Source organism: Ursus americanus, chromosome 9, assembly GCF_024610735.1.
Source record: "Ursus americanus isolate L20-20 chromosome 9, mUrsAme1.1.p, whole genome shotgun sequence".
Taxonomy (NCBI): domain Eukaryota; kingdom Metazoa; phylum Chordata; class Mammalia; order Carnivora; family Ursidae; genus Ursus; species Ursus americanus.
The window spans coordinates 9047755-9071285 of NC_142135.1; the positions used below are offsets into that span (position 1 = coordinate 9047755).

The 23531-nt window shown below is 52.5% G+C and overlaps 1 protein-coding gene across 2 annotated transcripts in view; it reads right to left on the bottom strand.

Moving 5' to 3' along the window:
- Positions 1–23531, bottom strand: part of TG (thyroglobulin) — a 244261-nt gene that overhangs the window by 205449 nt on the left and 15281 nt on the right. Inside the window, exons 9-18 of one of the 2 annotated variants that reach the window (XM_045812195.2) lie at positions 20990–22084; positions 19969–20556; positions 14991–15230; positions 11894–12031; positions 11438–11515; positions 10725–10837; positions 8646–8748; positions 7416–7616; positions 3140–3352; positions 1475–1629 (exon numbers count right to left, since the gene is read on the bottom strand). In XM_045812195.2, the coding sequence (XP_045668151.2) occupies positions 1475–1629; positions 3140–3352; positions 7416–7616; positions 8646–8748; positions 10725–10837; positions 11438–11515; positions 11894–12031; positions 14991–15230; positions 19969–20556; positions 20990–22084 (2924 nt within the window). The remainder of the gene's footprint in view (positions 1–1474; positions 1630–3139; positions 3353–7415; positions 7617–8645; positions 8749–10724; positions 10838–11437; positions 11516–11893; positions 12032–14990; positions 15231–19968; positions 20557–20989; positions 22085–23531) is intronic. The other variant, XM_087864600.1, reaches the window with a different exon arrangement.

A 23531-nucleotide genomic window follows, 5' to 3' on the forward strand; every position in this document is an offset into this window, starting at 1 on the left:
CCTTTTCCCTATTGCATTAGTATACCACTGACGAAAATCTGTCCTGGCTTTGTGTTATCTCCGACAGTCCTCAGTGGGGAAACGCGCCTAGCCTGTACCAGGCGCGCAAACATTGGTTAAATGGGAGAAGGAAGAAAGGAAGGAAAGAACAAACGAGCTTGGTGTAATGGAAGAGTCTAAACGGACCTGGACTTAGCTCTGTGAAATCTTGGGCAGCTTACTCAGCCTCCGTGGGCTTTAGTGAACACACCTGGAACTCAAGGGTTACTGATGCTCGCTGAGCGGGGTGCTGTAACAACCAGAGAGAAGGAATGCAGAGCTCCTAGCTCTGCCCCAGGAGCACAGCCCGGGCTCAGTAATTAATACATATTACTGCTTGTGTCGTCAAGGACGTTTCTTTGGATAAAAGGGGGCAATCTACGTTTCTACTTGTCTTAGAATCGCGACTCTCTGTATTTGGTTTTATGAAAATGTACGTTCTCCAAAATTCTTAGCATACGGGGCTAAACCTGAGCTGCTCTCTGAGTTAACAAGCTTCGAGCAGAACAAGAACTGATTTCATTGAGTGACTTTCATTTTTTAAGATTTATTTATTTAAGACAGAGAGAGAATACACACGAGCAGGGGGAGGGGCAGAGGGAGAGGAGGGAATCCTCAAGCAGACTCCCCGCCGAGTGCAGAGCCTGGCACGAGGCTCGATCCCAGGACCCTGAGATCATGACCTGAGCGAAGTCAAGAGACAGACGCTTAACTGACTGAGCCACCTAGGTGCCCCGAATTGCGGGACTTCTAAAGACTCCCTCTGTGAAGACTTGTGACTTCAAATCACAGAAGCCTTTGCCCATTACACAGCTAAAAACTCTGATCTTCGTTATCCGTAGTCCTAGGTCTGTCTTCTGGCATGCAGTATCTTCGTTCCAGGGAGGATCCATAATGTCTTCTAGCGGGTTTGTTAAAGACAGGACTGGCACGGTGGTTCAGGGAGTGCATCCTGATATTTCAGTCTCCCTGCAGCCTCTCCTCCATAGGCGGCGGTAGTAATCCATGGGCGTTCACAGCTTGACCCCACGTCATCTGCCTGGCTCTACCACCCCCAGCTGTGTAACTCTGGACAATTATGTTAACCCTTTAGGCTTCATGCCCCTCACCCGCAAAACAGGACTAATAATAGTGTCCCCACAAGGATCGCAAATCCACGCCAACAGCGCGCCACGCTTGGCACATCGTGAGCGCTCAGCCCACGTCTGGTTTGACATCTTTATGCAGAAAGAATGGCCAGTGATGAGGAGGGATTCCACCCCCGCCACTATGTGACTAGCCTTGGCCAAGGACTTTCTCGTTCTGAACCTCACTTTGCCTCTTGGTAAAATAAGTGAGAGTTGAACCCTAGGTTCATTTGAGCCCTGAGGTCCTCTGCCACCGTGACCCTGAGCCCAGCCCAAGCCCCCACTCGTGCGGAAGGTCAGGCACATACCTGGATCTCACAGAAGCCCCGGGCCATGAGCTCGTCTAATATGAACACCTGGAAGGCCAGCAGCAAGCCCGCATAGTCAGCGCTGCACATCTTGCCTGGCGGGAGCCGGAGCTGGAACTGCCCTTGGGTCTGGAGGGTCTGCCAGAGCTGGGGCCCTGCATGCAAGCACCGGAGGTCAGCAGACACAGGCAGCAGACCGCTGGGATTCTTTCCTTTCTTTGGTTTTTCCTCCGTAAAAATCAGCCTTCTTCATTTAGCTTAGAACACACCAGCACTACCATCTTGCACGGCCGTCCTCAGAGCCTGAACACTTCCTAGCATGATGGCTTGTCTCTGAAATGACTTAGCACCCTCATGGAAAGCTCAGTCCTGCCTCAGCTTCTAAACCAGGCTAGCAGACATTTGGGGGTCCTGGACATTCTTCTTGCAAAATCTTCCATATTATCTTTCACTCGCACAGGACCAGTACACATGATTTTGCCAGTTAAGAGGAGACACCATAGACTATATGAAAGACAGAGTATTCTCTAAGATTGCTCAGTGCACAACCTACACTGTCATACACAACGGCCCTGTCCACAACGTTACGAGCTCAAGACCCATTCCCCTCTTCCCCCAAGTGCCTTGCTCCAGATCCAGTCTTGACTAGCCTGGTCTTAACTTCAGCTTAGGCCACTTTGTCACTGTCAGGGGGACAGACCATGTATTTGTCCAAATCAGATTGACCTTTTTCTGGATCACATTTTTTAGGGGGGAGAGAGGCAAAGGGGAGAATCCTAAGCAGACTCCACACCCAGTGCAGAGCCCAAAGTGGGGCTTGATCCCACCACCCCGAGATCGTGACCTGAGCCAAAATCAAGAACCAGACACTTAACTGACTGAGCCACCCAGGTGCCCTTCTGGAAACATTTTTTTCAATCCCAGAAAGCTTTGCCACAAATACTGTTTTCTGACAGCCACCAGAGCCTTGTGACAGGCCCAGGATCTGGGCCTCTCTCTCAGACACCCCTCCCAGTGCCCTGGGTGGACCCAGCACCAGGTCCCAGCATCCGCCCCTGCCCTGCCAGGCAGTGAGTAACCGTGGCCAGCCTCAGCCAAGGCAGATGTGGTCAGAGCTCAGTGTTGCCTCACAGCCACGTGGGCGTGCAAACAGGCTCAGTAGGAGAGCAGGAGAGAGGAACTCTGCTGATATTCAGAGGGCCCGGCCCCACAGCGATCAGAACCGATGCCCCCCTGGACGGTCCAGCCCCAGCTCTGCCAGGCATTAGCCGTGGAGCCCCAGACGGACCCCAGAGAGAGGCTGGTGAGTCAGCGTCGCTCTCAGAGGCCAAACAGCTCTGAGCTTGTCGACACCACAGTAACCAATATGGCCATCGGAACACCTACCTCCTGATTACACTCCTGTATCCAAGATATCCCAGGAGAGCCCGAAATGCTGGCAGTCCTCCCAAGGAGCAGACTGCTCCAGAGAAGCCCCAACCAAAGCTTAACCCTAGGAGTCTGTGAAGCACATCTGCTCCTTCTAAAAGAACATGCTTCTTTGGACCCTCTCTCCTGCTCCTGATGCCACCTGGCTTACTGTGGAAATGCTACATTTGGGCGGGGAAAATGCAGGTGCTCAGCCCTGAGCCCCGAGAGAAAGCAGGGTGCTGGGCAGACACTCACGCTGGCAGGCCTGGGGCTGGGGCGGTTGGGACTCCCAGCGTCCCTTCTCGAGGCTGCACACCAGCAGCCCCGGCGGAAAGGCGCTCCGGTAGTCCCGGTGGCACCGCAGCTGGCACCGCTGGATGGGGGCCCCTCCCGCGCCCGAGGCTCGCTCACACAGGATCACTCCACCAGCCACATCCGACGTGTTGAAGGGCAGCGGGCACTGGGGGCCTGGAAGGAAAGAGGAGGCACCATGGGCGCAAGCCATACAAGGGGGCTCTGACTTCTCCCCTTCCCCGGCCCGCTCCCCTCCCTCTCCGCCCTCTTCTTGGGCGAGTGCATCCTCTCTGCTTGAACAGACTCCGAGCAGGAACCGCTCCCAGATCTTCGTCCCCAGCTCGGATCCTCAGAGCTCCTTCCCACCTGTAAATCCAATTGCCAACTGGTCTTCTCCACATCGGAGCCAGCGCACCAGACCTCCTCGCTTGCGGCGGCCGGGTCTGCTCCCCCGTCAGTGTCCCAAGCTCAACATGCACCCCGGCCCCCAGGTGTCCCAAGCCAACATGTGGCAGCCCCCTAGACGGTCCCAACCCCTTGTCCAGAACTAGGGAGGGCTACAGATGACCCCTTTCTGACTTTCCATCCCCACTGCACTCCTTTCATTTAGGTGTTAGCCACCTGTTCCCAAACGGCTATCCCCAGAAGCTTCCACACCTGGCTCCTTGCCTTTCTGCTCCTACATCCAATCCAGGCACCCCTGACAGTGGAGAAGCCACAGAGAAGCTGGACACGGGCTCTCAATTGCCCTGAGGACCCACTGACCCGCACTTCCCTCTCCTCTCTCGCCCCCTCCAGCCCCTCTGCCTCCACCGGGCTGTCCATCCCTGAATACAGCTTGCTTGAACGCCCCGCCCATGCCCTTCCCTCTGCCTGCCCAGCTACCTAGAGGATTTCTTTTTTGACCCTGCATTATCAGCTCAACATCTCCCGCTTTCTAACACCCTCTGTGGCTCTCCCAGGCGGACGTAGCGAGCTCTCAGGCCTCCTGGGGTGGACCTCCACGTTGTCAATCATCCAAGACTTACCATCTGCACGCTGGTCTCCCTGCTGCACGGAGCCAGGGCAGGAAAGGGGGTGCCTCTCCTCTGTTCCCCCAGAACACAAGCTCCAGGAATATATGTTAAGTAAGTGAGCAAACGAGTAAATGAAAGAACAGACACACTCAGTGGGACACTTCCATACCTGACCAGAGTTTTAATTATCTGATTCTCGGGCACAGCCTTGCTGCGTGCATGGGTCTGGTTTTGACATCTGCAATCCGCGTGTGACTCGAGAGTACTTGGGGGCCTCAAAGATAGAGAATGACCCATTCTGACCCCCAGGGTACAGCCCAGGCTTCTTTCTAATACCAACACTGGCGTCTGACCGAGGTTGTGCAATAATTAGCGGTGGGCTTCGTGAGTTGGTTCTCACCAAGTGCCATGTGTCCGTGGGGATGGGGAGAGTCAGCCTGTGGGTTCAGGGGGCAGCCTGCCAGGTTTTGAATCCTGGCTCAGTCACTTCCTAGCTGATCACCCTCAGCATGTTAATTAACTTCTCTGTGACTCAGTTTCCTCCCCCGTAAAATGGCGAGAACAGCAATGACCCCCACCTCCTAGGGATGGTGAGAATCCAAAAGAATTAAGGCACATAAAGAGCTCAAAGAAATTACTGGCACATAAGAAATGGTCACTAATGCTAGTCGTTATTAGGAATAACCGCAAGAAGACTACATTACTGCCTGCTTTGGAAATTGTAGGATGTGAATTAATCCTTTCAGAACAAAGAAGGAGCATCTGGTGCCCTACAAGGGTAAGCTTCCCCTCGCCATCATATCTGATAGTTACCACGAGTTTTAGAGTTTGTGAAACTCTGTCATAATCACTATTTAACTGCACCTTACTCAAAATAGCCCATGAGGTAGGCCGCCCGGTATTATCATCCTCCCTTCACAGATGAAGAAAGTGAATTTTGAGGATTCGGAGGGACAGAGCCAGCAGTTGGGCACAAGTCCTTTGAATCTAACCACTACCCCAGCAGATAAGGGCCACACTTCCCCTTACCCGGTGCTGCTCAGAAATGGGAAAGGACCACCCCCCCACTGCTGTCCCCTCCTCTGTGCTCCCTGGCCACCAGTATATCCTCTTCGGAGCCCTCCACACTGTCTGTTATAATCACCTGCTGATATCTCCAAGGGCCCGGCTCTATCCTGACTCAGGCAGGGGTCATCTCAGAGATGGGGAAAGTGGAGGCTCAGAGGGGCTAAGTGACTTGCCCAGGGACACACAGCTCGGTGACTGTGGGCCGGGGCTGTCCTGAGTGTCTCCCCCAAACTGATTTCATCTTCAAAGCAACTCTGTGAGGGAGGACTGTTATCACCCTCGGCCCACAGGTGAGGACACTGAAGCACGGGGAGGTTAACCTCTCTGCTTTAAGTCCTAGGGCAGCCGGGAGGGAACCAGGCATGACCCCCGAGGCTGTGCTCTGAGCCACCAGGCTGGGAAGTTGACAGAGACTATTTGAATGAATCCTAACAATGACTCAAGATATGGTAACAGTACTCCCTGTCCATTTCACAGACTGGGAAACTGAGGTCCAGAGAGGTTAAGGAACCAGCCCAAGGTCACCCAGCAAGGGAGTGGAAGAGTTGACATTCAAGTCTGCCTGGCCCCCACGTCTGAGTTTTCTCCTCCCCCGCTCGGCAGAAACGTCAGGAAGAATAGCCTCTCTCGTTGAGGCTGGCTGTCCCACTTGCTAGCTGTGTGACTCTGGACGTGCTAATGAACATCGGTGAGCCTCTGTGAGTTCTGCCCTCCATAATATGGGGAGATGGGACCATTCTATTTATCTGCATTGTTGGGGAGCCAAACTGAACTAAGAGATGTGAAAAGCACCTTTAAGCGGGTAAATCTCTGCACACATGAACTACTATCCTGGAATCGGGCAAGGCCATGTCACCTAGGGTCTTCCCCAACCTCATAGGAGCTGTGCTCCCACACCTGTTCCTGGAGGAGACACGTCGGTCTGCGTCCTCAGTCCCAGACAGTGAGTGAGGGCCACTCTTAGATGCTGAGGAAGCCGGATGCTGTTTCCACCCTAAGGCGGGCACTGCACCTCTGTGGGAAGCACACAGCAAGGAGTTCTGCCCATAAATACCCACAGGGCACCGCCTACGTTTCCTGCCAGGGGACAGCTGCTCAAGGCGCCAGAGATGAGCATGACAGCGTCCTGCCTCGTCCAGGCCCTGGACAGAAGCGTACACCAGAGCTCGGGAGGAAAGGCATGGGGGGAAAGGCGTGGGCGCACCGCAGGAGGGGGAAGAGACAAAAGGGAAGGAGTCCCATAAAGGAGGGGGCAGCTGTTCCTTCCACCCTGCTTTTGCAGCCTCCCCCGTCTCCTTCCAAATATAAATATACATTAACAAATCCACGGCGATTCTTTTTATGCATGTAATCCACTAGGCCTAACGAAATGTCTCCGCGGTTCCAGAATGTTGCTGACAGACTATGAAATCTTAAAATAAAGCAATAAGCCAATAACGACAGCTAAGGAAAGGCAACTGCAATGAAATCAGAATCACAGAGCAGTATTCCTCGATCCCACCAGACTCAACGCAATAATTTGTAATAAATATTCTGCAGCATCTTCCTTTACTGTCCTGAGACAGAATTCACAGAGTCTAACCTACCTGCTCATATAAATTTCAAAAGGACTATAATGTCTTATGACTTGAGTACACAGGAGAAATAAAAGGTAAGTAATTGAGAATCAAGTAACAGATTTTCATCTGTAATCACGTGCTTCAATATTCTAATATATAGTTATCTGATAGATAGTTCAATATTTGATACCAAAACAATTTTTTGAACTAAAACTAAAAATAAATCGATACCTCCACAAATTTCTGAAGCCTCCCAGTTGGGATGGACCCATCCCCACTGAGCTCCTGCTATCAGACCCCCTTCCCCACTCGAGGATGGGGAGAACAAGACCCAGAACCCCCAGCAGGCCAGCAGCCGAGCTTCTGAGCTGCCGGCTCTGGGGATCCCTGTACGGACCCCCTTGACTTCAGCTCCAGTGCTGAGCACTTTTAGGAAGTAGACACAGGTTTTGGCATCATGAGAACCGACTGCAACCATCCCCCTCCCACCCCCACTCTTCTGTGCCTTGGGAGTCCTCCCCAGCCTGAGTAAAGGAAGAGACGAGCAGCAACCCCCCACCAGCCCAGGGAGCGCCTCCAGGGGTCACGGCTTACTCTCACAGGCCAGCTGGCTCCCGGCCACACGGGTCCCAGGCACCTCCTCTCCACTGTCCAGGACACACCAGCAGCTGCCCTGGGCTGGATCACACTGCACGGGGGAAAATCCTCCGTCTTCTGCCCTGCAGGCTGGGGTATAGACTGAGCTGGCTCTCTTGGACAGGACCCCACTCGGGAGTACTTCACAGAGGCTTGGGCCTGGACACAAAGACAGGCCAAATGGGCCCCATGGCCCACACGGCTGCCACCACCCACTGCTCCCAACTGCCACCCACGGCCACCTGCCGCCACCCACCTGCTGGGCCCTCCAGGGTCTGGGGCTGTCTTCCCACTGTGGTGTGGGCTAGGACAGGGCAAAGACTGGGCCTTGGTCAGATCCCTACTCCCCCTCCACACACACACACACACACATGCACACACACGCACTGCTCTCAAGGAACGTAGAGTCTTTAAGGAGATTTAACAAGTGCGGAAGGAATTTTAGTGGAGAGAAGGGAACCATGGACGATGTGCAGGGTAGTCTGGGAGCCTGCAGACATCACTGCGCTCGGCTCTGGAAAGGAGGGCACGAAGACATCCGGAAGGACTGATGCATGGTCTGGGTAGGAACTAGGTGGGGAGGGCATGAGTAGTGCAGGTGGCCGAACCAAAACACGTGAAGGCCGGGGGGAAGGGGGCGGGGGGAGAGCACCCTCCTTCTTGAAAAGTGTGACTACAGTTTATAATCCCCAGATCCTGAGAACAAGAGATGGGAGAAAGAGGAGAAGCAAAGGAAGGTGCAGGGGCCAGACATCGCCGGGCCGATGAGCCACGGTGAGGCGCTGGGGCCGAGGACCCCGGCGACACGGAGGAGGAACATCTGCATCTTTGCACTTTAGGGACATCATCTGGACTTCACCGTGGAAAGCAGACCACAGGGCCAGGCTGGAGGCTGAGGGACCAGGCGGGGGCTGGTGTGGCATCCGTGATGTACAGCTAGTGTCCCCGAGAAAGCCCCAGTGCCGCTTCAGCTGGGACCGTGCTGGTCTGAGCTTCTTGCTTACACAGCACAGCCCACCCCCTGCCGAAGCTCCCACTGGGGTGAGGGAATCCTGCCCCTACTTCACGGACGAGGAACCTGAGGCTTAGTGAGGGGAGAGGCTTCCACAGCCCGGGAAGCAGCGGAGCTGGGATGGGGAGCCAGTGTTCACAGCAGGGGTTGGGGCAGGGGGAGAGACGACCACTCACATGGGGTGCTGCTGTTCGTGCCGGGTGGCATGCCGGCCCCCGAGGCCGGGTCCACACACCAGCTGCCGGCCTCCGACTCCTGCAGCCTGGCAAACTCTCCTGTCTGAGACAAAGCCGAGGGCAAGTCACCCCAGGGAAGATGCTGTTGCAGCCCACAGGTCAGTGGGCACATGTCCAGAATGTTCCTTTCAAAACTACTGGTGAAGGTTTCTCCAAAAAGAGAGGAAGACGCTATTCTGCTCCCAACCCTTGACATACGTTCTTTGAATTGATGGTTATAACCACCCCATGAGGCCAGGTCCACAGTTATCTCCTTCTAAGGTGGGGGAAACTAAGCCTCAGAGTGGGGACGCATCAGAGCAACATCCCATAGCTGGAGAACAGCAGAGCCAGGCGGGTTCTAAACCCACCCAGCCCCAAAGCCCAGCCACTGTCCCGCACCAAGCTCCCCCCAGTTCCAGAAATGATTTTCCACAAGCATCCTTAGGAGAAAGGGGTCTGTAACATCTGTGACAGAGAATAAAGAAATCAGTAGAAGGCAGCTGCCCAGACCATATCTGTCTGGGCCCTTCTCTCCCAGACTGTCCTGGGACCAGCCGGGGAACACTGAGCAAAGCCCTTCAATCCACTGGGCCTCAGTTTCCCCACTAAAAGGAAAAGGAGGTAGGACTAGATTGATGCTTGCATGCACTCCTTCTAGGAGTTCTTGATGGCAGAAAATGTCATGTCTCCCGTGTCTGGAACAGAAAACTGTAAGAACCAGCAGGTGCGCTGAGGAAACCAGCTGCCTGCCAGCTTCCTGTCTGTCACTGAGTGCTTCCCTGAGCTTCTGCTGGGCAACTCTCATTTCATACTCTGCTGTGCCTTGTTCACAGGCAAGAAATGACAGTAATAGCACCCGACATTCACAGGAGGACCACTCCGTGCCAATCCCCCCAAGTGCAAAGTGTCACTCAGCCCCTAGAAGGCAGGGACCCTACTGTCCCCTTTCTACGCAGAGAGGCCCAGAGAGATCAGGTGTACGCCCCTGTTTACATGGCTTGGCAGCTATACGGGTAAGATTCAAAGCCAAGCAAAGGTTTGAGAACATTTTACAGGATAAAGGCTTAAAATAAGAAGACTATAGTCACTAATTGAACTTCTCCTAGGGGGGTGGGTCAAAGGCACAGCTGTCCTGTTGGGGCAGTAGAGACTTGGGTCCTGTCCCTGGCACTGGGGCCTCCCCGGGAGGCAGACTGAGAATCCGCCTGCTTAGGGCCTGCTCAGAATCGCTTCTCCCTGCGACAGAAGCTGTGGCTTCCACTGCTCCTTCTCCGTGGGCTGACGCGGGTACCCAGGACGGTGGAAGAGACTTCCGTTCCAGCAGGAGGGGGTTGTTAGCCAAGATGAAAAGCTAAAGAGGCTCATTCCTCTGTAAACTCGGTAGTAGCTGGGATCCATGTCCACAGTGCCAAACAGCAACAATAATAAATAATAGTAATAAGGACCATTTTGCTCGGTGATTTGTAACTTCTACAGGGATGATTTCTTCTGGCTTCCAGAAACTGCCAGGGGCTGAGCAGGAGACTGCTGTCACTCGGCAAGTAAGCGGTTAAGACTCCCCAAGAATCCTTTCTTTGGGGGTTTTGCATCCGTTCCTGCGATCATCTGGCGATCTGAGCAGGGTAATATTATATTGTCTTCCCTTTCTATTAAGACACAGATATGACGGGCATAGAAATGTGGCCAAGATGACTTTAGGAAAAGCAGAGCCGCAAGTATGTAAGTGCCGATTGTTTTGCAAAGACTTTTCTGGGAAGGTATTTCCTTGGGGCCTCAAGACAACCCTCGCACTAGGTAGGATAAAAATGCGGCCCAATCTTGGGATCGAATACAGCACACTGGAGCCCAGAGAAGGTAAGTAAATAGCCCAAGGTCCCACAGCCAGGGTCTGGCAGGGTGAAGACAAAAGCCCGGCCTAGAACTACCTGTGAGTTTTTAACTAAAACAGGTTTATTGAAAACTAGAAAAATCATCCTCAGCGTATGGGAAAAAGCGCTGGCTCCCATCTCAAACCTTCCTGGGCCTTTGGAGCCTTACCTCCAGGCAGGTTGGGATGAACAGGTCTTTTGGAGATGGGTTTCCCTGGGATGCAGCCTGTTTCCAACTGGAAAGCAGCCCACTGGCTCGAGATGTCTCACAGGAGGTGGGGCCTGAGAGAGAGAGAGAGAGAGAAGCTCTTAACTGACTGGCCATGGGTGTCCGGGGAGAGTGGGGAGCCCAGGCAGGCCCGGCATCAGGGTAGATGGAGGTGCCCTGAACACACAGCTGAACCTCAGAGGAGAAGCAGGCCATGCTTCAGGGACAGAGACCCAAGGAGGAGGGGTGGTGTATCATCCTTGAGATGTGACGTGGGCCTTGATGACATGGGTCCAAGCCCCAGGAGGGAGTCTGGCCTCTAGGGCAGCTGTGGGATGGTTGGCAGGCTGTTAGACTACAGAAGTGGATGAATGTGCCCTGGGAGGAGGTGGGAGGAAGGGGACTCCGGGCTCTTTCTCCACGGTCGGTAACTCTCTCCACCAAGGAAGCTAGGTGTCCAGATCAGGCAGGGCCAAGATCACGAAAGTCTTCCAGGCTTGGAGAAGTGGGAAAATGTGGCCTGCTTGCCCTCGGGGGCTGGTCTGAGGGTCCTCGGGGGCTGACCCATGGGCATCCCTAAGTTGTGTAATAACAGCTGTCACCATGGGCCTAGAGTGCCCACCACCGTGGTCGGGGCGGGGGCGGGAGGGGGAGAGCCCCTTGGCTTCACTTACACTGGGGGATCTGTGGGGAGCGGGCAGTCAGCGAGGCAGGAACGTACTCTCCCTTCCCGTCCACACACCAGCAGTACCCTAGGAAAGAGCCAGGGCTCAGAAGTTTAGGAGGTGCCCGGGGGGACAGGCCCCCAAATAACTGTCCTTCTGTGCATTCATAGCAGTACCAGCAAGTCCCACATCTACTCCTCCCTGCCCACCCCTGTCCACAGTCACCCCCAATCCCTCCCGCAATGACTCACTGGATCTTCAGGCTAATGGGTCACAACTCCCATGGTACAGCTGGGAAAACCAAAGTCCGGAGACACTAAGGGATTTGCCACCAGCTGCCAAGGAGGGGCCTAGAGTCCAGCTCACTGATCCCAGCACAAAGCCCTTTGCTCTCAATGAGAAAGGGGGGTGTCACTACACCACATACACACACACCCCCGCCCCAGGGTGCCCATCCCCGCTCACCAGTCCCGGCATGGCACTGCACGGGCTCCCAGCCTCCCCACGCATCGCACTGGGGCACGTAGGGGCCGGGCCGCGGAAGGGCGGATGCGCGTGTGGAATCCCCCAGGAGAAAGCCACGTCTTTGATAGAAGTCAAGGGCTGCAGGGGGGACAGAGGAGAGCAGCCATGTGAGCCTCCAACCTGGAAGGGCCTCGGCAGTGTGGGCTCTGTTGCTGACAACCACGCGTGTCCTTGTGCCAACACAAGGCCTTCTTATGGACGTGACAAACATTGCCACCCAAAGTATGACAGAGGCACCTTCAAAGCAGATTGGCGCTCGCCAGGTTGTCCTTTAAAAATAAAAATGCAGAGCTGCAGTTTGAAGGGATCACTGCTGTTCTTCGAATCACCTCCATAGGGTGCAGATTAGGTCAGTGACGTGTCCTCAGGCACGTGAGACGGTGGTAACCACAGGTGGCATTTCTGTAACATTCATTACGTGCCAAGCACAATCTAAATATGTTTTAGCTAACGGGAGCCTCACAGCAACCCTCTACGAGGGGTGACATCACCCCATCTGACAGTGGTAAACTGAGGCACAGGTGATGCAGCTTACCCCAGGCTCACGGTGAGAAGTGGAGGGACTGGTCCTGAACACAAGAAGCCACTGTGTGACAACCTGCCTCTTGCCTTCCCTGCCAAGCCCTTCAATCCAGTGCTTTAGCGCCTTCCCCACAAAATCGGATCTGGTCTTCACAACAGCCCAGGCAGTCTGTGCTGTCATCCCGAGGCGTGGGAAGTGCTCAGTGGGGCAGGCTAAGTGACGCACAGAGGGTCATCCTGTGTTCAGATGGCACCGTCCTCAGCACTCGGCATCCCCTGCCCTGCCTGGCTTTCTCCCGCTGCGCTCCCCACTATTGACAGACTAGATATCGTACGTATTACTGGGGCTCACAGTTCTCCCACCCAAGTCTGACTTGCTCCCAGCACCATCTTCCTCCTAAGTAGCCAGGAACTGTCCCCCCAGATCCTTTCTCAAGTCCTACCCCCTCAACGACCTCTCCACTCCTGCTGGCGCTTGGGGCGGGCTTATGGGGTGGGAAGGGGTGCAGCCACAGGGTCACATCTGGGGCAGCCCAGCGAGCAGTGGCCGGCCTCACATTGGAGCACTTCTCCCGACTTGCTTCTCTCAGAGATGGGCTGGCGGCTCCCAAGACACCACCAGCCCACGGTCAGAACCCCTCGAGGAGACCAGGACCCCAGAAAGCGGTCTGGCATGCAGGACAGGACTCATGAGTCTGACAAGCTCTACCCGAATCCTGGCACACCACCTCTTGGTTATCATGAGTGATCTTAGCGGTCATGAGCTAGTTGCCTAATTTCTCTGAGCCACAGTTTCCCCATCAAAGAAATGGCTCTAATACTTACCCAACAGGGTAAGTGTGACATTTATATCAAAAGATCATCAAACTCATGCCAAGCGCAGCCGAGTTCAAGGACTCCCACACCCCTCCTTCACCCTCCTTAAGCCCAAGGACACTGTGACCATATGTTGTTGGCCAAAGACACTCGTGACCCTTCATCTCTTTTGCCCCTGGGCTCTCAATCCCCAGACTCTGCAGGACCTGGAGGCCGACACACAAAGAGCTTCCTCTCCTCTGCAAGGTTAGAGACACCTCCTCTCATCTTGAGGGATTCAAGAGAAATGAGCAATCCAGGTCCTTCTCTATGGACCCTTCCTCTTTTCACTACCGCCTTAGACATGCAAAGTCAGAGCGTGTTGCTAGGTAGAGAGGAACTTCCCTAACTTGACTTCTGAAGAAAATGCCATTGTGCCATTCAGTGACTAGGTCTCTACGGCACCAAGAAGTACTTCTCCCCTTCTGCTCACGTCCCCTCCCTGACCAGTGCTCACATCTGCAGGAGCATCAATCCCACGGATCCCTCTGATGACATCAAATCTTGTCCAGGGACAAAATGGAACACAACTGGTGTCTTGCCAAAAGCAGAAATCCCCAAGTCTCTGAGGAAGAGAAAGAAAGCAGGGACAAAAGAAGCAAGGAGGATGGTTTAGCAACATTTACCAGCTTCCCACTCTCTGTCAGTCACTGTGCCGGGCCCCGTGATATAAAGATGAACAAGACGTGGTGTCTCGTGCTCCAAGAGAGACAACTGGCATGGCAGCAAGGCGGAAAACAAAGATGGCACTTGGGAGAGTCTCACTGGGGTTTGGAGAGCAAAGACACCTGAGTCCCCATCCCCAGGCGGTAGCAGCAGACATCCATGGGGGAGAAATCAGGGAGGCTCTGGCCTGCAGGAGTGGGGGGCTCTCGTCCTGGCACAGATGTTGTCAGGGGGAGCACCGCTTTGCTGTTGTGGGACCCAAGCCCAGAAAACCCCAGACAGGGAATCCACTGAGATCGTCTGACAAGGAGTGGGGAACTCAGGATGCTTGCAGTAGAGGAAATGTTTGTCCCTGCCCAGCTGGTGTGGGGACAATAAGAGACCCGGGAGAGAGGTCAGACCTCCTGCCTCAGAGGCTGCGGGTGGTGGAGGACGAGCAGGGGCTTTGGGATGAGACAGCCCCAGACTCTGGGCACCAGGGGTCAGCTAAGCAGGGGACACAGGCTTGGGGCCAGAACCATCCAGGCTCCACCAGCTATTCATTGGGTTAACTCGGGCATGTGACTGAACCCCAGTCTCTGCATCTGAGAAGAATCACGGATGGTGAGTGTGGGCACCGTTCTCGCGCAACTCCTTTTTCCAATGGAAGTAGAGGGAAGCTTCAGAACAGACCATGAGCATTTCGGGCTGGGAACCCCTCACATTCTAGCAAGAATGTCTGGCTGTGTGGTGGGCCGTGGGCACCATCTGCGTGATGAAATGTAGAGACCTGCCCCCAAGTGGCCATGCTGGTGGATTCGGGAACATCCTGGAGAGGTGTGGATCCTTCCAGCTTTGGCAGATACACAAAACCACCTTGTCTTTTCTTCCCCGGGGACCCACCGGCCTGGGAAAACCAGGGCCACAAAGTCTTGAGGAGGACTGAAGAGCAACTAACCCAAGCCCCTGCCTCCCCGACGAGCTGGAACAAGAAGTCAAAGAGCGTGACACTCACTAGACTGAGCCGCCAGACGAATGGCATAATCGCCCCCACTCAGAAACTTCTCTGAGAAAGACTCCCGGGATGGAGAGAGTGGAGGAAGGGAGAGTTCCTCATCGGTCAGCCGGATTCCTTTGGCCGCTAGGAAACTCTCTCCCAGAGGGAACCAAGAACTGTTGGAAGCCAAGACGATCTCTTCTGTTTCCTTAATGAACTGCAGGACACGAAGCTTCACCTTCTCACAAGAGCCAGGACCTGGGGGAATAAAAACATCATGGCTGGACACCTCGCCCCCTCTGAGACATGCACACATGTCTGCCACAGCTATTTCCTTCACCCAGATCTTTTTACAGCCTGGAATGTTCCTTCGGTTTCATCTCCACAACTTCAGTCACTCACCATTGACAGAGGACCTGCTGTGTAAGAAGTCGAGCACTAGCTAATGTCTACTCCACGCTGGATGTTACACTAACACATTTACACAGACAAGCTAATTTAAGCTATACAACAGCCCAATAAGATAGTATTCTTATCGGTGTGTTACAGACGAGAAACTGAGGCATGGAGAAGCCATACAACTTAAAGTCATGTAGGCTCCATCCTAGCTAGCAAGTAGTTGACTCAGAGTTCTAGTCTACTCAGTAGGACTCTAGAACCAGAGATCTTGACCAGCTGCCTCCAATGGAAGAATAGACAGATATGAATGCATGGATGGATAGATGGATGGATGGATGGATGGATGGATGGATGGATGGATGGATGGCTAGATGGATGGGAGAGTAGATAAACGGATGGATGGAGGGATGGATGGATGGATGGATGGATGGATGGATGGATGGATGGAAGAGTAGATAAACGGATAGATGGATGGATGGATGGATGGATGGATGGATGGATGGATGGATGGATGGATAGATGGATGGGAGAGTAGATAAATGGATGGATGGATGGATGGATGGATGGATGGATGGATGGATGGATGGAAGAGTAGATAAACGGCTGGATGGATGGATGGATGGATGGATGGATGGATGGATGGATGGATGGATGGCTAGATGGATGGGAGAGTAGATAAACGGATAGATGGATGGATGGGTGGATGGATGAGTGGATAAACGGGTGGATGGATGGATGAATGGATGGTTTGGAGAGTAGATAAACGGATAGATGGATGGATGGGTGGATGGATGAGTGGATAAACGGGTGGATGGATGGATGAATGGATGGATGGATTAGTGGATAAACGGGTGGATGGATGGACACCAAAAGTTGAAGGGAAGCACTGTAGGTTAGTAGAGAATTATTCTTGCAAAGAGAAAAGAGCATGGCTCTCCGAGCGTGGATTCAAACATCAGTGTCCTCACTTACTAGCTGTGTAATTTTGGATAATGTGCTTAACTCTTCTGAGCTTCAGTCTGGTGATCTGTGAAGTGGGGATGACTGGGACATCTTTTCATAATTATTCTATGAGGTATTGCAGCTGAAGAACATGGCACAGTGTCTGGCACATCTTGTCTTCGAAATTGTCACTATGAACAAAAGTCACACTGGCCATATTTACTCACAGCCAATCCCTTTGTGAACTCAACAGTGAATGTGTTCAGCGGGTTCTTTTGACAGCACGGAATCAGCAGAAACCCTCGACTTCGGAATCTGAAGACATTATTGCTTTCTGTGGATGTTCTTGATCAAATCATCTACTCTACCAATCCCAGGGGTCAGGAATCCCTGAAGCGAAAACTGCCATCTAGAAACCTATGCTTGCTATCCATTTCTTCCAGAAAAGAATGAAAATGCTGTAACTGGACACGTAAGATGTTTTTGACACATAAGACCTTTTAAAATCTGGCCCAGATTTACTTTTACCTTCTTCTTCCACCACTCCCTCCCAAGTGCCCTCCCTTCCTACCACACTGAGCTTTTCCCCACCCCATTCCCAAGAAAGCAGACCCTTTTTCAGCTGCCCTGACCTGGCACATACCATTTCCTCTATCAGGAAGGGCCTGCTACCCATTTTTGGCTGGGCAAACATCCTTCACAATCTAGAAGCTGATGCAGTGCAAACCTTTACCTAATTCCTCAACCAGTGAGTTGCCCCAGTCTCTGGACTTATCCTCCACTGGTTTTCTGTGCTCATACTTCTAGCATTTCTGTTTATTATTTACATGATGACATGTCAGTTTCCCCCACCGGTCTCTGAGCTCCTGAGAGCAGACACCACACCTTTCTTAGGACTCTCGTCCCATCATACAGCACTGTGTATACAGTAATTGTCCATAATTACATATTAAATAAAGAAAGCAAAATTTCAAACAGGCTGGAGATTATGATATGGACTGGAGCTGACCTCATGCCGCCAGAGGCAGGAGCCATCCGCCCTGCTTACAGGCAGGAAAGTCACCGGTCAGTCTATTACTTACTGTCATTTGCATGAATACAGCCATTTAGGAAGGACTTTCTATGCACCAGACCTGGCACTTTACAACGATTACCTTTCACAAGGCTCACAACAACCTTTGAGGGAGTTGTTCATCCTAACCAGACCTTACTGACTAAACCAAGGTTGTGACTCTGGCCACAGAGGAGTAGGTGGTAGAAACAGGGCTGAAGACCCTAGTAGAAGCAGCACTGTGTCCCCTAGGCCAGCCCTTCTCGAGCTTTCTGGAGCTTCAGAGCCTCCTGGGCCACCTGGAGCGATGCAGGTGTTGATTCAGCAGGTGGGGTCCAAGCTTCTAAATTTCTAACAGCTTCCCAAAATGACACTAACGCTGTAGTGTCAAGGCTCCGAACCCCTGGCCATCAAACCCTCTGGATCCTATGCCCCAGCAACAAAAGAGTTTGAACGTGTGCCCCCAGACCATGCGTCTTTCTTTATCTGTAAAGCAAATACACGTTTGACTATAATAAATGAGTAGGTCTAGTTCCCTCAGCTGGTGCAGCTGTTAAAAACAGGTCACTGCACAACTAATGAATCATCGAACTTTACATCAAAAACCAGGGATGTACTGTATGGTGACTAACATAATATAATAAAAAATAAATAAATAAAGTCTAAAAAAAAATAGGTCACTGCAAAACTAAAAGCAGAACCTTAGAAGGAAAGGGAAAACACTACCTACAGGTAGAAGCCCTAATGCTTGCTTCCCGGCGGATTATCTTGTACACCCCGGTGATCTCCTCTCCATGGGGCCTTGGTATTCATGGGAAAGGCCCGCAGATTCTGAGCCCGGTTCGAATGCTTTGCCCGGCACTCAGGCCAAGGCGGGAAACCTAGCGACTACAGTTGTGAAGTGCTTTTGGTCTCAGCAACTCGGGCCTCAAAAATCGGATCCAAAGAGGACCAAATTCACTGTTAAAGTATCTGAAATTATGGTAAGGTTCTCGTGTGGGTACTCGTGACCGTTGGCATAGAGAACTTCAAAAAAAATGAAGGAGACTTTTTATGGAACAGGCACGCTGGCGTCGATGCATTCACTTGGGGGTCAGCCCATTGCTGGGACTCGGCTCTTCAGTGGAGAACCCTAGTTGGGGGTCTCCAGGCATTCAATATGTTCTCACCGCATGTTCCTATGTCCCAACATTCTAAAAACCCACTTGCTGCTGAAGCCTAAATTTTGGGGTGCCTGAGGGGCTCAGCTGGTTAAGCGTCTGCCTTCAGCCAGGTCATGATCCCGGAGTCCTGGGATCGAGTTCTGCATCGGGCTCCCCACTCCGTGGGGAGTCTGCTTCTCCCTCTGCCCTTCACCCTGCTTGTGCTCTATCTCAAATAAATAAATAAAATCTTTAAAAACAAATTAAGCCTAAACTTTGGCTAATGTCCAAATCGTCTGACTGATGTTAACAGGATCCGGAAAGGTGTGGACAATGTTGAACATTGCAAAGACTGGATTGAGAGATTTCTTTGGCCTTGGAGAGCTGAAATAGCACCTGTAATCTCAGCTACTGCTGGTTAGAGGGCTTCTCATTGGATAGTAAGTGTCGACTCCGTCTCGTTATCCTTTCAAGCTTCTGGCAGGGCCACTTGGTAATAAGACGTTTTAATTGAAGACAGAGTCAGCCTCATTCTGCTTATGCCTCTGAGACCACAGCTTTCCTATAAGTCCAGCTGCCACAGAGTTGAACTTACAGACCTCTTCAGCTGCTCTCCAATCAGTCGTGCAATTAAACTCCTCAAATAAATTAAAGACACTTTGAAGGCAGGAGCCCTTCCTGAGGCCCAGAGCGCCTAGCCCGTCCTTGTGAGTACAGTCCCAACGTGTGTTGGTGAATCAGACGCTGCCCCTGATTGGTGCAAGATTACAGAGGGGCAAGAGCCAGGTGACACCCACCTGACAGACTTTGTCGGTCCTAAGATCATGCTTTGCACACAGACGACATCCGGCTCAAATGTGAGGCCTTGATTTAAATAATCGATCACACGAACATTTAAAAATGAACTACGCTAACTTTGCCACTGCCCACTGCCGGCGTGTAGGGAAATCACTTCCTTTCTAGGAGCCTTGGTGCCGTGGTCTGAATGTTTGTCCCCCCAGAATTTAGGCATTGGAGCCCTACCCCCTAAGGTGATGGTACCCAGAGGTGGGACCTTTGGGAGGTGATTAGGGTTAGAAGAGGCCACGGAGGGTGGGGTCCTCTCGATGGGATTAGTGTCTTTATAAAACCATGAAGCTACCAGAGCTCTTTCTCTCTGCCCTGTGAACACACAGCGAGAAGGTGGTCTTCCGCAAGCCAGAAGACGGCTCTCACCAGGAACGGAACCTGCCAACGCCTTGATCTTGGACTTGCACCCTCCAGAGCTATAAGAAACGTCTCCTGGTGAAGCCACCCAGTCTGTGGTATCTGTTACAGCAGCCAGAGCCGGCTAATGCTTCTGGGGCTCCAGCCACGGCCATACCCGAACTCCATGCCAGCTCTGACATTCAACACCTCCCCCCCCCACTAGACACCCTGTTGGTACAAACACAGATTCAGCTTTCCACATGGCTTAACTCACATGCTGGGGCCTTGCTCGGCTCTGTCCGGGTGCCTTCCAGTTCTTGACCAGCTTCATCCACGCACCAGCAGCTCCGAAGGTCCAAGTGCGCCAGAGGAGTGCTGAAGTCTGAGTAGGACCCTGGGTACCGGCTGAGCTGGCCATTCAGGATCTGCCAGAAGACGTAGGGTTCCAGAAGGATGTTCCCACCAGGCTGGGTCAGGTTGCCTTCCATCACCGCCAGCGGGATGTCTTGGAAAGAAGGGTATCTCGCCAGCCCTGGGAAGATGCCCTGTTGGCCAGCCTCATACAGACTTTGAATAAAGAGTTGGAAGCTTCCGGAAGCTGCTTCTCGATAGCTCATGATCTTCCCTAGCAGCTCAGCAGGGGTCAGCTCCTGGCCACTGTTGTTCTGGGCCCCCCATCGCTCGTACCACTCGAAGGCCTGCTCGGGGGGCCCGTCGCACTGCACGGGCCTCCACTGCCCGCTGGTGCTGCACTGCGGGACGTAGCTGCTGGAGAAGGAGGGCGGCATGCTGGAACCGGAGCCCAGCGCTCGCGCGACCCCAAGGAAGGCTTTCTCGGCCTGTAACTGACAGGGGGTGGGGCCTGCGAGGAACAAGGAGAAGGTATGTCAGGTGAAAAAGTTCCATGAGCCCAAGAAAGATCAAGATGAAAACCCCTGACTGTCCAAACCCTTTCTAAAACCTTACGCAGCCACAGAAATCCCATCAACCATAAATCTGGAAATAGCATCTAGACAGAGAGCATCCCCATCACCCCATGGGCACTATTGTGACTGGCTGTTGTCAGTACTACGGGAAGCTTTGAGCTCTTGAAGGCCAAACGAGTCTCCCTATTCACTCACCAGAATGATTAACAGTATCAACCCTTTTCTGGACCATTTTTACATGAACTGGCAAATTGTGCCATTCTAGCAGCTGGGACGTAAGCTACAACGGAATCCATTTTTTCTGTAATGCACTGTGTCAGGGCCCAAGAGAGAATCGGGATCTGTGGTTTGGCTACTCCAGAGACTTACATGGCTTGGGGTCTCCAGGCACGCTTCGAGTTCCAGGAATAGCCTGACCCTCGGCGTCCACGCAGTAGCACTCTGAGTTGAAGCACTGGACGGGTAGGAAATGCCCCTCGCTGCTACAAGAAGGGACAAACAAGCTGGCCCCAGCGGGCAGGCTGCCCGAGAGGATTCGCATGAGAGCCCTTTGCTTCTCACACTCTGTGGGGCACCTGGGCCGTGCACCCCTAACCCTGGAGCCAGCAAGTTCTTTGCCCCGGGAATCCACACACCAGCACTCCCCGGCAAAGCACTGGACATCCTCGTAGCTTCCTTCTGCCGAGCACCGTGGGACGAAAAGACTGCCAGGCGTCTGCTCACAGCCCTGGGAGCTGAGCACAATTTCCATCACGTCACCCAGATCCCTCGCTATGTCTTCTGGCACCGAAAGAGCCTGCTGCAGGAAGAGAAGGAATTCTGGAAGCTCCAGGAGAGAGGAAAGGAATGTCAGGGCATTTTGGTTCTCTTGCAAGTTGATCTCAAAGCCAAAGCTGCCCACAATCGGCCTATTCGTAGCAGCTCCCTTCTTAGAGGCTTCAGGGGGTTCTGTGGCAGGATCTGCATCAAATCCCAAGGAGAGGGGCTTGGATAGATTGGTCCCTCCATTCCGGAAGCCTGGGAGACCAAACTGCTGGAAAAATTGACTGAAGTTAAATGTGCCTTTTGTGCCAAGGGCTCCAGACAGGTTGAACTGGCCAACATTCACCAAAAATTTCCCTCCAAAGAGGTTTTGCTGGAGGCGCTTTGGGTCGGTGGTAAACTGAAGGGCAAGACGAGCCAGCTCTCGGGAAGGAAAAATCGCTCCAATGGCTTCTCTGAGGAGAGTTTCTGAGGCAGAAAACTGTTGGTCCTGCCCTTCTACCATTGGGTGGAGAATCCCAGAGTCCACAAAGAGCTCCTTGATCAGGGGTGGGCAGGATGTGACAAATCTGGCTACTCTCGGAGACACCTGTCTTCCCTCAGGAGCCAAGAACAACCTGTGCTGGCTGAAGTAGCCTGAGGGCCCGAAGTGTAGTCTAGACAGGGCCTGCCTCCTCTCTGAGGCACAGAATTGGTCTTCAGCTGCACAAGACAGAGCAAACAGGAGAAATGGTGTTAACGTCAACAAGTAATCCTGAGACAACCCCAGAGATCCTTCTGGTAGTAAGATGTCCAAAATATCAGTGAAGAACATCGACATTTTTATCTCTCCCTTCTCTCTCTTCTTATCTCTTTATTTTTCTCTATGCCCCCCACCCCCAGCAGGATCTGTGGTGGCCATTTGGGGGAGGGAGTGTTCCAGTTGACCTGACTCCCTCTCCTACCTTTCACTGGAGGGTGACCCCTTTCTAAGGCAAGGCTCATGGGCACCAGCCCCCTTTCTGAAAACCTGATCACACACAGGCACCAAAAGTCCTCCCTGTCTCCTCAGCCCAGGATTCCTATCCACCCACAACTTCAGCACGTGACGTCATTTGCAAGTAAGGTCTTTGCAGATGTAATTAGTTGAAATGAGGTCACACTGGATTCGGGTGAGCCCTAAATCCAATGATGGAGGTCCTCCTCAGGCCATGTGAAGACCCAGACACACAGGGAAAAGGGTCATGTGAAGATGGGGGCAGAATGTGGCTACAAGCCCAAGAAGGCCAAGGATTGCTCCAGCCGCCGGAAGCTGGACAGGCCAAGGATGGACTCCTCCCTAAAGCCGTCAGAGGGAGCTCAGCCCTGCTAACACCTCGACTGCACATTCCTGGCCTCCGGATTGGGAGGAAATAAATTTCTGTTGTTTTAAGCCACCCAGTTTGTGGTAATCTGTTACGGCAGCCCTAGGAAACTAGTACACCAACAAATGCCTATTTGTTTTTAATGAAATGTTTGGGGTTTTTTTCCCCCCAGCATTCTCTTGTTGGAATTTTTAATGGACTTTAATGCTTCATTATATGCTCTTCGTGTGGCTGCCTAATCCCTCCTTGTGGGCAGGCTTGTCTAGGCTAACTAGTTTATAGTCTCTTGGAGCAAGAGAACCATACTTTAAATGCTATTAGTATTTCCTATAATAAAAAAATATTTTCCTATGTTGTAATATATAATATATTACAGGATATAGGGTATTTCCTATAATATAATACAATAATGCCCAATGCAGCAAACACACTTAGCACATTTTTCTAAGCTTCCTGACCTTTCCCTGAAGTTATTAATTAAACAGTGATCAGCTCAGTCAACTCCATGCATGGTCAGGTCATTCTATCTGAATATTCTAGGTTGACTGCAATCACTTTAAGAAAAAAGACTTCAAATTCCAATTCCAAGCGTCTCCATCACACAGGTGGAAGCAAGTAAGCTCCATGCTTCTCCATCAAACCGTAAATCTGAGAGGTCCTTTTCAGCTACCCACCCACCCACTCCCAACTTTTTAAAAATAATTCTTTCCCTTCGGTTCACACGGATGCCAAAAAGGAAGTCAGCCAATTTCCCTCTGTAACCAGGCAACAGAGAAAGAACTGGAACATGTGGTCAGAGAGAGAAA